This window comes from Oncorhynchus nerka, linkage group LG15, assembly GCF_034236695.1.
Source record: "Oncorhynchus nerka isolate Pitt River linkage group LG15, Oner_Uvic_2.0, whole genome shotgun sequence".
Taxonomy (NCBI): Eukaryota; Metazoa; Chordata; class Actinopteri; order Salmoniformes; family Salmonidae; genus Oncorhynchus; species Oncorhynchus nerka.
Window position 1 is genome coordinate 93,966,082 of NC_088410.1, and position 15,171 is coordinate 93,981,252.

At 51.8% G+C, this 15,171-nt stretch overlaps 1 protein-coding gene across 1 annotated transcript in view; it reads right to left on the minus strand.

The window, feature by feature from the left end:
- arhgap9 (Rho GTPase activating protein 9) overlaps positions 1 to 15,171 on the minus strand; it is a 127,476-nt gene that overhangs the window by 53,021 nt on the left and 59,284 nt on the right. Inside the window, 3 exon segments of the mRNA XM_065002039.1 lie at positions 9,319 to 9,477; positions 9,834 to 9,893; positions 14,310 to 14,399. Coding sequence (XP_064858111.1) covers positions 9,319 to 9,477; positions 9,834 to 9,893; positions 14,310 to 14,399 — 309 coding nt within the window.

Here is a 15,171-nt window from a genome sequence, read left to right on the forward strand (position 1 = left end):
AGACAGGTTGGTGGGGGAGAGGGAGAGAAGAGAGTGGCAGGGAGAGTGAGACAGGTTGGTGGGGAGAGAAGCGTGGCAGGGAGAGGGAGACAGGTTGGTGGGGATAGAAGAGTGGCAGGGAGAGGGAGACAGGTTGGTGGGGAGAGAAGAGTGGCAGGGAGAGGGAGACAGGTTGGTGGGGAGAGAAGAGTGGCAGGGAGAGGGAGACAGGTTGGTGGGGAGAGAAGAGTGGCAGGGAGAGGGAGACAGGTTGGTGGGGAAAGAAGAGTGGCAGGGAGAGGGAGACAGGTTGGTGGGGAGAAAAGAGTGGCAGGGAGAGGAGAGAGACAGGTTGGTGGGGAGAGAAGAGTGACAGGGAGAGGGAGACAGGTTGGTAGGAGTGACAGGGAGAGGGAGACAGGTTGGTGGGGAGAGAAGCGTGGCAGGGAGAGGGAGACAGGTTGGTGGGGAAAGAAGAGTGGCAGGGAGAGGGAGACAGGTTGGTGGGGAGAGAAGAGGGCAGGGAGAGGGAGACAGGTTGGTGGGGAGAGAAGCGTGGCAGGGAGAGGGAGACAGGTTGGTGGGGAAAGAAGAGTGGCAGGGAGAGTGAGACAGGTTGGTGGGGAGAGAAGAGTGGCAGGGAGAGGGAGACAGGTTGGTGGGGAGAGAAGAGTGGCAGGGAGAGGGAGAGGAGGGAGACAGGTTGGTGGGGAGAGAAGAGTGACAGGGAGAGGGAGACGGGTTGGTGGGGGAGAGAAGAGTGGCAGGGAGAGGGAGACAGGTTGGTGGGGAAAGAAGAGTGGCAGGAGAGGGAGACAGGTTGGTGGGGGAGAGAAGTGTGGCAGGGAGAGGGAGACAGGTTGGTGGGGGAAAGAAGAGTGGCAGGGAGAGTGAGACAGGTTGGTGGGGAGAGAAGCGTGGCAGGAGAGGGAGACAGGTTGGTGGGGATAGAAGAGTGGCAGGGAGAGGGAGACAGGTTGGTGGGGAGAGAAGAGTGGCAGGGAGACAGGTTGGTGGGGAGAGAAGGGTGGCAGGGAGAGGGAGACAGGTTGGTGGGGAGAGAAGAGTGGCAGGGAGAGGGAGACAGGTTGGTGGGGAAAGAAGAGTGGCAGGGAGAGGGAGACAGGTTGGTGGGGAGAAAAAGAGTGGCAGGGAGAGGGAGAGGGAGACAGGTTGGTGGGGAGAGAAGAGTGACAGGGAGGGAGACAGGTTGGTGGGGATAGAAGAGTGACAGGGAGAGGGAGACAGGTTGGTGGGAGAGAAGAGTGGCAGGGAGAGGGAGACAGGTTGGTGGGGGAAAGAAGAGTGGCAGGGAGAGGGAGACAGGTTGGTGGGGAAAGAAGAGTGGCAGGGAGAGGGAGACAGGTTGGTGGGGAAAGAAGAGTGGCAGGGAGAGGGAGACAGGTTGGTGGGGATAGAAGAGTGGCAGGGAGAGGGAGAGGGAGACAGGTTGGTGGGGAAAGAAGAGTGGCAGGGAGAGGGAGACAGGTTGGTGGGGATAGAAGAGTGGCAGGGAGAGGGAGAGGGAGACAGGTTGGTGGGGAGAGAAGAGTGGCAGGGAGAGGGAGAGGGAGACAGGTTGGTGGGGAGAGAAGAGTGACAGGGAGAGGGAGACAGGTTGGTGGGGAGAGAAGAGTGGCAGGGAGAGGGAGACAGGTTGGTGGGGAAAGAAGAGTGGCAGGGAGAGGGAGACAGGTTGGTGGGGAAAGAAGAGTGGCAGGGAGAGGGAGAGGGAGACAGGTTGGTGGGGAGAGAAGAGTGGCAGGGAGAGGGAGAGGGAGACAGGTTGGTGGGGAGAGAAGAGTGGCAGGGAGAGTGAGACAGGTTGGTGGGGAAAGAAGAGTGGCAGGGAGAGTGAGACAGGTTGGTGGGGAGAGAAGAGTGGCAGGGAGAGGGAGACAGGTTGGTGGGGAGAGAAGCGTGGCAGGGAGAGGGAGACAGGTTGGTGGGGGAGAGAAGAGTGGCAGGGAGACAGGTTGGTGGGGGAAGAAGAGTGAAAGGGAGAGGGAGACAGGTTGGTGGGGAGAGAAGAGTGGCAGGGAGAGGGAGACAGGTTGGTGGGGAGAGAGCGGGCAGGAGAGAGACAGGTGGTGGGGGAGAGAAGAGTGGCAGGGAGAGGAGAGGAGACAGGTTGGTGGGGAGAGAAGAGTGACAGGGAGAGGGAGACAGGTTGGTGGGGAGAGAAGAGTGGCAGGGAGAGGGAGACAGGTTGGTGGGAAAGAAGAGTGGCAGGGAGAGGGAGACAGGTTGGTGGGAAAGAAGAGTGGCAGGGAGAGGGAGAGGGAGACAGGTTGGTGGGGGAGAGAAGAGTGGCAGGGAGAGGGAGAGGGAGACAGGTTGGTGGGGGAGAGAAGAGTGGCAGGGAGAGGGAGACAGGTTGGTGGGGGAGAGAAGAGTGGCAGGGAGAGGGAGACAGGTTGGTGGGGAAAAAGAAGAGTGGCAGGAGAGTGAGACAGGTTGGTGGGGAGAGAAGCGTGGCAGGGAGAGGGAGACAGGTTGGTGGGGATAGAAGAGTGGCAGGGAGAGGGAGACAGGTTGGTGGGAAAGAAGAGTGGCAGGGAGAGGGAGACAGGTTGGTGGGGGATAGAAGAGTGGCAGGGAGAGGGAGAGGGAGACAGGTTGGTGGGGAGAGAAGAGTGGCAGGGAGAGGGAGGGAGACAGGTTGGTGGGGATAGAAGAGTGGCAGGGAGAGGGAGACAGGTTGGTGGGGAGAGAAGAGTGGCAGGGAGAGGGAGACAGGTTGGTGGGGAAAGAAGAGTGGCAGGAGAGAGAGGGAGACAGGTTGGTGGGGGAGAGAAGAGTGGCAGGGAGAGGGAGACAGGTTGGTGGGGAGAGAAGAGTGGCAGGGAGAGGGAGACAGGTTGGTGGGGATAGAAGAGTGGCAGGGAGGGAGAGGAGACAGGTTGGTGGGGAGAGAAGAGTGGCAGGGGGGAGAGGGAGACAGGTTGGTGGGGAGAGAAGAGTGACAGGGAGAGGGAGACAGGTTGGTGGGGAGAGAAGAGTGGCAGGGAGTGGGAGACAGGTTGGTGGGGGAAAGAAGAGTGGCAGGGAGAGGGAGACAGGTTGGTGGGGAAAGAAGAGTGGCAGGGAGAGGGAGACAGGTTGGTGGGGAGAGAAGAGTGGCAGGGAGAGGGAGAGGGAGACAGGTTGGTGGGGAGAGAAGAGTGGCAGGGAGAGGGAGACAGGTTGGTGGGGAGAGAAGAGTGGCAGGGAGAGGGAGACAGGTTGGTGGGGAGAGAAGCGTGGCAGGGAGAGGGAGACAGGTTGGTGGGGAGAGAAGAGTGGCAGGGAGAGGGAGACAGGTTGGTGGGAAAGAAGAGTGGCAGGAGAGGGAGACAGGTTGGTGGGGAGAGAAGCGTGGCAGGAGAGGGAGACAGGTTGGTGGGGATAGAAGAGTGGCAGGGAGAGGGAGACAGGTTGGTGGGGGAAAGAAGAGTGGCAGGGAGAGGGAGACAGGTTGGTGGGGATAGAAGAGTGGCAGGAGAGGGAGAGGGAGACAGGTTGGTGGGGAGAGAAGAGTGGCAGGAGAGGGAGAGGGAGACAGGTTGGTGGGGATAGAAGAGTGGCAGGGAGAGGAGACAGGTTGGTGGGGAAAGAAGAGTGGCAGGAGAGAGGGAGACAGGTTGGTGGGGAAAGAAGAGTGGCAGGGAGAGGAAGAGGGAGACAGGTTGGTGGGGAGAGAAGAGTGGCAGGGGAGGGAGACAGGTTGGTGGGGGAGAGAAGAGTGGCAGGGAGAGGGAGACAGGTTGGTGGGGATAGAAGAGTGGCAGGGAGAGGGAGAGGGAGACAGGTTGGTGGGGGAGAGAAGAGTGGCAGGGAGAGGGAGGAGACAGGTTGGTGGGGAGAGAAGAGTGACAGGGAGAGGGAGACAGGTTGGTGGGGAGAGAAGAGTGGCAGGGAGTGGGAGACAGGTTGGTGGGGAAAGAAGAGTGGCAGGGAGAGGGGAGACAGGTTGGTGGGAAAGAAGAGTGGCAGGGAGAGGGAGACAGGTTGGTGGGGAGAGAAGAGTGGCAGGGAGAGGGAGAGGGAGACAGGTTGGTGGGGGAGAGAAGAGTGGCAGGAGAGGGAGACAGGTTGGTGGGGAGAGAAGAGTGGCAGGAGAGGGAGACAGGTTGGTGGGGAAAAGAAGAGTGGCAGGGAGAGTGAGACAGGTTGGTGGGGAGAGAAGAGTGGCAGGGAGAGGGAGACAGGTTGGTGGGGATAGAAGAGTGGCAGGGAGAGGGAGACAGGTTGGTGGGGAAAGAAGAGTGGCAGGGGAGACAGGAGACAGGTTGGTGGGGATAGAAGAGTGGCAGGGAGAGGGATTGGTGGGGATAGAAGAGTGGCAGGGAGAGGGAGAGGAGACAGGTTGGTGGGGATAGAAGAGTGGCAGGGAGAGGGAGACAGGATGGTGGGGAAAGAAGAGTGGCAGGGAGGAGTGAGACAGGTTGGTGGGGAGAGAAGAGTGGCAGGGAGAGGGAGACAGGTTGGTGGGGAAGAAGCGTGGCAGGGAGAGGAGACAGGTTGGTGGGGGAGAGAAGAGTACAGGGAGACAGGTTGGTGGGGGAAGAAGAGTGAAAGGGAGAGAGGAGACAGGTTGGTGGGGAGAAGAAGAGTGGCAGGAGAGGGAGACAGGTTACAGGGGAGAATAAGCGTGGCAGGGAGAGGGAGACAGGTTGGTGGGGATAGAAGAGTGGCAGGGTGAGGGAGAGGAGACAGGTTGGTGGGGAGAGAAGAGTGGCAGGGAGAGGAGAGGGAGACAGGTTGGTGGGGGAGAGAAGAGTGAGCAGGGAGAGGAGACAGGTTGGTGGCGAGAGAAGAGTGGCAGGGAGAGGAGACAGGTTGGTGGGGAAAGAAGAGTGGCAGGGAGAGGAGACAGGTTGGTGGGGAAAGAAGAGTGGCAGGGAGAGGGAGAGGGAGACAGGTTGGTGGGGAGAGAAGAGTGGCAGGGAGAGGGAGAGGGAGACAGGTTAGTGGGGAGAGAAGAGGTTTGGGAGAGGGAGACAGGTTGGTGGGGGAGTGGAAGAGTGGCAGGGAGGGGAGACAGGTTGGTCCTTTGGAAAGAAGAGTGGCAGGGAGAGTGAGACAGGTTGGTGGGGAGAGAAGCGTGGCAGGGGAGAGGGAGACAGGTTGGTGGGGATAGAAGAGTGGCAGGAGAGGGAGACAGGTTGGTGGGGGAAAGAAGAGTGGCAGGGAGAGGGAGACAGGTTGGTGGGGATAGAAGACTGGCAGGGAGAGTGCTAGACAGGTTGGTGGGGAGAGAAAGCGTGGCAGGGAGAGGGAGACAGGCTGGTGGGGAGAGAAGAGTGGCAGGGAGGGAGAGGGAGACAGGTTGGTGGGGATAGAAGAGTGGCAGGAGGGGACAGGTTGGTGGGGGATAGAAGAGTGGCAGGGAGAGGGAGACAGGTTGGTGGGGAGAGAAGAGTGACAGGAGAGGGAGACAGGTTGGTGGGGAAAGAAGAGTGGCAGGAGAGGGAGACAGGTTGGTGGGGGATAGAAGAGTGGCAGGAGAGGGAGACAGGTTGGTGGGGAAAGAAGAGTGGCAGGGAGAGGGAGACAGGTTGGTGGGGGAGAGAAGAGTGGCAGGGAGAGGGAGAGGGAGACAGGTTGGTGGGGATAGAAGAGTGGCAGGGAGAGGGAGAAATGGGGATAGAAGAGTGGCAGGGAAGGGAGACAGGTTGGTGGGGAAAAAAGAGTCCAGGGAGAGTGAGACAGGTTGGTGGGGAGAAAGAGTGGCAGGGAGGGGAGACAGGTTGGTGGGGAGAGAAGAGTGGCAGGGAGAGAGACAGGTTGGTGGGGAAAGAAGAGTGGCAGGGAGAGGGAGACAGGTTGGTGGGGGGAGAGAAGAGTGGCAGGGAGAGGGAGACAGGGTTGGTGGGGAGAGAAGAGTGGCAGGGAGAGGGACACATTGGTGGGGAGAGAAGAGTGGCAGGGAGAGGGAGACAGGTTGGTGGGACCCAAGTGGCAGGGAGAGGAGACAGGTTGGTGGGGAGAGAGGAGTGGCAGGGGAGGGAGAGGGAGACAGTTGGTGGGGAGAGAGAGTGACAGGGAGAGGGAGACAGGTTGGTGGGGATAGAAGAGTGGCAGGGAGAGGGAGACAGGTTGGTGGGGATAGAAGAGTGGCAGGGAGAGGGAGAAGGGAGACAGGTTGGTGGGGAGAGAAGAGTGACAGGGAGAGGGAGACAGGTTGGTGGGAGAGAAGAGTAGCAGGAGAGGAGACAGGTTGGTGGGGATAGAAGAGTGGCAGGGAGAGGGAGACAGGTTGGTGGGGATAGAAGAGTGGCAGGAGAGGGAGACAGGTTGGTGGGGAGAGAAGAGTAGCAGGGAGAGGGAGACAGGTTGGTGGGGATAGAAGAGTGGCAGGGAGAGGGAGACAGGTTGGTGGGGAGAGAAGAGTGGCAGGGAGGGGGAGACAGGTTGGAAAGAGAGGAGCAGGGAGAGGGAGACAGGTTGGTGGGGAGAGAAGAGAGGCAGGGAGAGGAGACAGGTTGGTGGGGAGAGAAGAGTGGCAGGGAGAGGGAGACAGGTTGGTGGGGATAGAAGAGTGGCAGGGAGAGGGAGACAGGTTGGTGGGGGAGAGAAGAGTGGCAGGAGAGGGAGACAGGTTGGTGGGGGAAAGAAGAGTGGCAGGGAGAGGGAGACAGGTTGGTGGGGGAAGAAGAGTGGCAGGGAGACAGGTTGGTGGGGGAAGAAGAGTGACAGGGAGAGGGAGACAGGTTGGTGGGGAGAGAAGAGTGGCAGGGAGAGGGAGAAAGGTTGGTGGGGAGAGAAGAGTGGCAGGGAGAGGGAGACAGGTTGGTGGGGAGAGAAGCGTGGCAGGGAGAGGGAGACAGGTTGGTGGGGAGAGAAGAGTGGCAGGGAGACAGGTTGGTGGGGGAAGAAGAGTGACAGGGAGAGGGAGACAGGTTGGTGGGGAGAGAAGAGTGGCAGGGAGAGGGAGAAAGGTTGGTGGGGGAAGAAGAGAGGCAGGGAGAGGGAGACAGGTTGGTGGGGAGAGAAGAGTGGCAGGGAGAGGGAGACAGGTTGGTGGGGAGAGAAGAGTGGCAGGGAGAGGGAGACAGGTTGGTGGGGATAGGTTGGTGGGGAGAGAAGAGTGGCAGGGAGAGGGAGACAGGTTGGTGGGGGAAGAAGAGAGGCAGGGAGAGGGAGACAGGTTGGTGGACAAAGGAGAGGAAGAACAAGAGCGGTGGTCTCTGATGAGATGAGGGCCACAATTATTGACCATGTTGTAAACCAAGGTCCCTCTTTGAGAGAGGCCGGTTTAAGGCTGCAACCAAATCTGCAGGTTTCAACAGTTTCATCAACAGTACAAATTTTCTGGCAAAACTACAGGTGAGATGTGCATCATTCAATGATAATTGAACTACATATTACAGTATAATACAGTACATGTATGTTCACATTTTGAAATATATTGATTGTTTTGTGTTTTTCAGTAGGATCAAAGGTAGCCTCCACAGGAGGAGAGGCAAAATATTATCAGATGCGCAGGGAAAGTCAAAATTGACTCTATCGTATAAACATTCATGAAAACAATAACAAACATTTGGGCCATGATAAAGATGTGAAATTAGGTTGGTGGGGAGAGACAGACCCTGAGAGGGAGACAGGTTGGTGGGGAGAGAAGAGTGGCAGGGAGAGAGACAGGTTGGTGGGGAAAAAGAAGTGGCAGGGAGAGGGAGACAGGTTGGTGGGGATAGAAGAGTGGCAGGAGAGGGAGACAGGTTGGTGGGGATAGAAGAGTGGCAGGGAGAGGGAGACAGGTTGGTGGGGGGAGAGAAGAGTGACAGGAGAGGGAGACAGGTTGGTGGGGAGAAGAAGAGTACAGGGAGAGGGAGACAGGTTGGTGGGGATAGAAGAGTGGCAGGGAGAGGGAGACAGGTTGGTGGGGATAGAAGGAGAGAAGACAGGGTTTTGCAGGAGAAACTAGCAGGGAGACAGGTTGGTGGGGATAGAAGAGTGGCAGGAGACAGGTTGGTGGGGAGAGAAGACAGGGAGAGGGAGACAGGTCTGAACCATTAGAAGAGTGGGGAGAGGAGACAGGTTGGTGGGGAGAAGAAGGCAGGAGAGGGAGACAGGTTGGTGGGGAGAGAAGAGTGGCAGGAGAGAGGGAGACAGGTTGGGTGGGGATAGAAGAGTGGCAGGTTGGTGGGGAGAGAAGAGTGGCAGGGAGAGGGAGACAGGTTGGTGGGGAAAGAAGAGTGGCAGGGAGAGGGAGACAGGTTGGTGGGGGAAAGAAGAGGGCAGGGAGACAGGAAGAGTGGCAGGGAGAGGGAGACAGGTTGGTGGGGAGAGAAGAGTGGCAGGGAGAGGGAGAAAGGTTGGTGGGGAGAGAAGAGTGGCAGGGAGAGGAGACAGGTTGGTGGGGAGAGAAGAGTGGCAGGGAGAGGGAGACAGGTTTTAGGAGAAGAGTGGCAGGGAGACAGGTTGGTGGGGAAGAAGAGTGTTTAGAGGGAGACAGGTTGGTGGGGAGAGAAGAGTGGCAGGGAGAGGGAGAAAGGCTGGTGGGGAGAGAAGATGGCAGGGAGAGGGAGACAGGTTGGTTCTAGAGAAGAGTGGCAGGGAGAGGGAGACAGGTTGGTGGGAGAAGAGTGGCAGTAGAGGGAGACAGGTTGGTGTAGGTTACACTGGGGAGAGAAGAGGGCAGGGAGAGGGAGACAGGTTGGTGGGGGAAGAAGAGAGGCAGGGAGAGGGAGACAGGTTGGTGGACAAAGGAGAGGAAGAACAAGAGCGGTGGTCTCTGATGAGATGAGGGCCACAATTATTGACCATGTTGTAAACCAAGGTCCCTCTTTGAGAGAGGCCGGTTTAAGGCTGCAACCAAATCTGCAGGTTTCAACAGTTTCATCAACAGTACAAATTTTCTGGCAAAACTACAGGTGAGATGTGCATCATTCAATGATAATTGAACTACATATTACAGTATAATACAGTACATGTATGTTCACATTTTGAAATATATTGATTGTTTTGTGTTTTTCAGTAGGATCCAAAGGTAGCCTCCCACAGGAGGGAGAGGCAAAATATTATCAGATGCGCAGCCACAAAGTCAAAATTGACTCTATCGTATAAACATTCATGAAAACAATAACAAACATTTGGGCCATGATAAAGATGTGAAATTAGCGGAATCGAGTGGTTTGGCCTAGAGTTTCTGTTTGTGAGGGTGGATACGTCGCTTCATTCCTTTGCACAAAGGTTATCACAATTGTTAACAGAATCCCTCCCAGAAGTAAAACAGGAATTTACTAACTTTCACAAGAGAATTTTACTTCTGGGTAACCGAGATTAGATTTGGACAGCAATAGGTCTGTCTCATTCTGCTAACGTGTGTGGTGTGTGGTGTGTGCGTGTGTGTACCTTGCCGTTCTTGGGCAGTATTATGGTTCGGGAGTGGCTGAGCTGCTCCGTCCCATGATGCAGTAGGGCAGAGTGACGTCGCTGGACAACCCCCTGAGACTCTCCTGTTCTGAAAGCTGTGGTGCTGATGGTGTTGGAGGAAACTGCTCTCTGCATGCTCTACAAGGCAGGAAGCACAGAGAGGGGCGGGGGTGGAGGGGGGCAAGTCAGCTACTCTGTGTGTGTCAATGGAGGCTTCTGAGGGGAGGACGGCTCATAATAATGGGTGGAATGAAGTGGGTGAAATGATATCAAACACATGAAAACCATTTTTTTTTAAAAATGCATTCCATTAGCTCCATTTCAGCTATTATTAGAGGATTGATTCTGATAGCACCATTGGAGAAATGTGTTTACGTAGATATTATTGTTCTGTTGTTGTATTGTTAAAAACATTTAGTTCCTTGTTTTGTCACAAGGAAGTTATTTCCCCTGTACACATTCCCATTCATCTCTACATTCCATTCTAATGTCACCTGACCCAACTCCCGGCCACTGTCAGCAATCTGCCCACCGTACAGGAAGTCTGAAGAGAGCTGGAACAGAGATGAAAAGAAGAGGAAGAATTCTTTATTTCCTTACAGTTAATTTTGTCTTTTGCTTCACTACAAAGGCTAATTACAGCAAAAACTGGCCTAGAATGACCCAACACATTACGCAACACTACGAGGCATTCATAGATGTTCTTTCCAAACATGTCAGCTAATATTAGTATTTCTTAGGATCCACATTAGCTGATCCCGGGAGGCAGCGTAGCCTAGTGGTTAGAGCATTGGACTAGTAACCAGAAAGTTGCAAGTTCAAACCCCCCGAGCTGACAATCTGTCGTTCTGCCCCTGAACAGGCAGTTAACCCACTGTTCCTAGGCCAGTTAACCCACTGTTCCTAGACCAGTTAACCCACTGTTCCTAGACCAGTTAACCCACTGTTCCTAGACCAGTTAACCCACTGTTCCTAGACCAGTTAACCCACTGTTCCTAAGGCCGTCATTGAAAATAAGAATTTGTTCTTTAACTGACTTGCCTAGTTAAATAAAGGTAAAAATAAAATCCCCCCATAGTGAAAAGCACAGAAAGCTTTATCACAGTGAAGTCTATAACTCGTTGAAGTGTATATTGTTGTAACAAACTGGTACACATAGATGTACAGTGTTATCTATAAACTGTTAAGATGCAAGCTCCAACGTGAGACTACACTCAGAGGAAGAAAGGGGTTCCAAAAGGGTTCTTCGGTTGTCAACATAGGAGAACCCCTTTTTTGGTTCCAGCTAGAACCATTTTGAGTTCCATGTTGAATCCTCTGCGGAAAGGGTTCTACGGAACCAAAAATGGTTCTACACGGAACCAAAAAGGGTTCTACACGGAACCAAAAGTGTTCTTCAAAAGGGTTGTTCGAGATTTATGTTATTCTCTAATAACAGACCCCGCAAATCAGGGGGAGGAAAATAGGTTTCTTTGAAGAGGACAAATCATGCAGGGAGTTAGATGGTCATTCTTCCCTTCAGCGATGCTCTCTCAGCGATGCTCTCTCAGTGATGCTCTCTCAGTGATGCTCTCTCAGCGATGCTCTCTCAGTGATGCTCTCTCAGTGATTCACTCCTGTGGTTCTCTCCAGTCATTCTCTCCACAGTACAAAGGGACAGCGTGTCGTTTTATAACCCAGGCCTTAGCCTGTGGTTGACCAATTAGAATTCCTTGCAATAAAACTAGCCAATGGACAAATACCAAGTATCCTATTTCAGAATACATATTCCTCCCATGTCTGAACCATTAATCAATCATTCCCTTTTACAGAACAAAAACACTATTACCCTTAATCGTTACTCTATCTACTTCTCGTCCTTTGTCTCTGCGTTGTGTTTTTATCTGCTACATATTCTCACAGGGTTACCCTTTGGGAACAGCCCAAAAAAACTAACATTTTAGGTTCTAGATAGGACCTTTTTCTACAAGAGTGTTTAAGCTAACTGAGAAATATACAGTAGCTAGTTCTGTCTTACACTCCCTCTCTCACACACCCACACAAGAAGAAAAACTGAACTTACAGCCACTCTGTTCATCAGTAGTCTTTATATCACCCGTTTCAGAGTCCAGATCAAAACAAAGCTAAACTATTAAACAGATGTTTCCTTGGTAGTCGATAGGAGAGTCAGTCCACGCCACTGTCCTCTGTAGTGCACCTTCCTGACACACACACCTTTTCATCTGAGGAACCACAACCCCAAATCCACTTGTGTCTCTCCTTCTCTCTCGCAGCATAAACTTCCTCTTTCTATATGCAACCTTACGCTAACACTATCAGCATGTACCATCACTCTCACTTGGCACAACCAGGAAGCCATGTGAAGGAAGCCATGTGAAGGAAGCCATGTGAAGGAAGCCCTGTGAAGGAAGCCCTGTGAAGGAAGGGAATATGGTCTAAAGTAGTGCACTTTATAGGGAATATGGTCTAAAGTAGTGCACTATGTAGGGAATAGGGTCTAAAGTAGTGCACTATATAGGGAATAGGGGGCATAGGGCTCTGGTCTAAAGTAGTGCACTATATAGGGAATATGGTCTAAAGTAGTGCACTATGTAGGGAATAGGGTCTAAAGTAGTGCACTATATAGGGAATATGGTCTAAAGTAGTGCACTATGTAGGGAATAGGGTCTAAAGTAGTGCACTATATAGGGAATAGGGGGCATAGGGCTCTGGTCTAAAGTAGTGCACTATATAGGGAATATGGTCTAAAGTAGTGCACTATATAGGGAATAGGGGGCATAGGGCTCTGGTCTAAAGTAGTGCACTATATAGGGAATATGGTCTAAAGTAGTGCACTATGTAGGAATAGGGTCTAAAGTAGTGCACTATGTAGGGAATAGGGTCTAAAGTAGTGTACTATATAGGGAATAGGGGGCATAGGGCTCTGGTCTAAAGTAGTGCACTATATAGGGAATATGGTCTAAAGTAGTGCACTATGTAGGGAATAGGGTCTAAAGTAGTGCACTATGTAGGGAATAGGGTCTAAAGTAGTGTACTATGTAGGGAATAGGGTCTAAAGTAGTGCACTATATAGGGAACGGGGAGCTGTTTGGGACGTACCCAGAGATATTATCATATCAACAATATAACAGCACTAACAGTAACAACAAGGACAACAGTAATCATTATCTACAGACTCTTATTATCTTATTTTCGTAGTGACGATGGTGACACTAGCACTATAGGTCAGTCGGGGTGGAAGTTGCATGAAGCCCAGACACAATCTCTACTTTACAACACTGTGTGGTTATTCCTGTAAGTAGCTGTTGTAATTGCTCGTTGTTACACTGTACGACCCACAGTTCCTATTCGCCTGGCACAATGTAGAATGGACAGGCGTACGGGGTATGGATTTAGCTCCAGCTTGCCCTCTGATAAAGTAGGTAGAATTTGAACTATCCAACACTATCAGATCTCCACAAGCCCTAGCGTGTCAGGTCTCGTTTCTGGGCCGTGCCAAAGTGTTACCGTGCCAACTTGTGAAGTCTTGGTGTCCATAAAGCTCTGGTTCAGTGTCTGGGTAACTGTCCCTGTCTACGTTAAATAAACACGCATCAACTTTTTATTATTATTGTCTTCTTTAAAAAAAAGACATGTCAGTAAAGAACAAATTCTTATTTTCAATGACGGCCTAGGAACAGGAGAGATTAAGAGGAGGAACAGGAGAGATTAAGAGGAGGAACAGGACAGGAGAGATTAAGAGGAGGAACAGGAGAGATTAAGAGGAGGAACAGGAGAGATTAAGAGGAGGAACAGGAGAGATTAAGAGGAGGAACAGGAGAGATTAAGAGGAAGAACAGTAGAGATGAAGAGGAGGAACAGGAGAGATTAAGAGGAAGAACAGGAGAGATTAAGAGGAGGAACAGGAGAGATTAAGAGGAGGAACAGGAGAGATTAAGAGGAGGAACAGGAGAGATTAAGAGGAGGAACAGGAGAGATTAAGAGGAGGAACAGGAGAGATTAAGAGGAGGAACAGGAGAGATTAAGAGGAGGAACAGGAGAGATTTAAGAAGAGGAGGAACAGGAGAGATTAAGAGGAGGAACAGGAGAGATTAAGAGGAAGAACAGGAGAGATTAAGAGGAGGAACAGGAGAGATTAAGAGGAGGAACAGGAGAGATTAAGAGGAAGAACAGGAGAGATTAAGAGGAGGAACAGGAGAGATTAAGAGGAAGGAACAGGAGAGATTAAGAGGAGGAACAGGAGAGATTAAGAGGAGGAACAGTAGAGATTAAGAGGAGGAACAGGAGAGATGAAGAGGAGGAACAGGAGAGATTAAGAGGAGGAACAGGAGAGATTAAGAGGAGGAACAGGAGAGATTAAGAGGAGGAACAGGAGAGATTAAGAGGAGGGACAGGAGAGATTAAGAGGAGGAACAGGAGAGATTAAGAGGAGGAACAGGAGAGATTAAGAGGAGGAACAGGAGAGATTATAAGAGGAGGAACAGGAGAGATTAAGAGGAGGAACAGTAGAGATTAAGAGGAGGAACAGGAGAGATTAAGAGGAGGAACAGGAGAGATTAAGAGGAGGAACAGGAGAGATTAAGAGGAGGAACAGGAGAGATTAAGAGGAGGAACAGGAGAGATTAAGAGGAAGGACAGGAGAGATTAAGAGGAAGAACAGGAGAGATTAAGAGGAGGAACAGGAGAGATTAAGAGGAGGAACAGGAGAGATTAAGAGGAGGAACAGGAGAGATTAAGAGGAGGAACAGGAGAGATTAAGAGGAGGAACAGGAGAGATTAAGAGGAGGAACAGAGTCCACAGTCTATTCACGAAGTAAGGAAGCAAATACCTGAATAGATTATTTTGTGTATAGGTTACATCTCACCTGTTTTATTAGTTTATGGACACGAGTTTGACAACATTAGCGACACAATCACATTACAACTCTTCATTAAATCCTGGGGGGGGGGGGGGCTGTAGGTGGACCTACCCTGTTCATGTTGCCATTCTCTGTGCCTGGGACTGGGAGAGACAGATGGTTGGCGTCCCTGGGGATTGTCTGTGGTTGCAGCGGACGAGCCTATAGCAAGGAAGAGAGTATGGGTGTTAGTTTGAAAGCACATCTGATTGACTATTTCTCATTGCTGGCAACATTTTAAAAAAAGGGTTGATGAAAGTATTCACCCCCCTTTGGCATTTTTCCTATTTTGTTGCCTTACAACCTGGAATTAAAATATATATTTTTTTGGGGGTTGTATCATTTGATTTACAGAACATACCTACCACTTTGAAGATGCATTTTCAAACATTTTGTGGGGTGAAATAAGACAAAAAAACAGAGTTGTTATGAACGCTCAAGTTTTCACCAGTTTTCACAAAGTCAAGACTTTGTAGAGCCACCACTTGCAGCAATTACAGCTGCAAGTCTCTATAAGCCTGGGATTTTTGCCCATTCTTCAAGGCAAAACTGCTCCAGCTCCTTTAAATTGGATGGGTTGGGTTCTACTAGTGTAGAGCAATCTTTAAGTCATACCACAGATTCTCAATGGGATTGAAGTCTAGGCTTTGACTAGGCCATTCCAAGACATTTAAATGTTTCCCCTTAAACCACTCCAGTGTTGCTTAAGCAGTATGCTTAGGGTCATTTTTTAAATGTTTTATTATTATCATTTTTTACCTTTATTTAACTAGGCAAGTCCGTTAAGAACAAATTCTTATTTTCAATGATGGCCTAGGAACAGTGTGTTAACTGCCTGTTCATGAGCAGAATGAGAGATTTGTACCTTGTCAGCTCGTGGGTTTGAACTTGCAACCTTCCGGTTACTAGTCAAACACTCTAACCACTAGGCTAC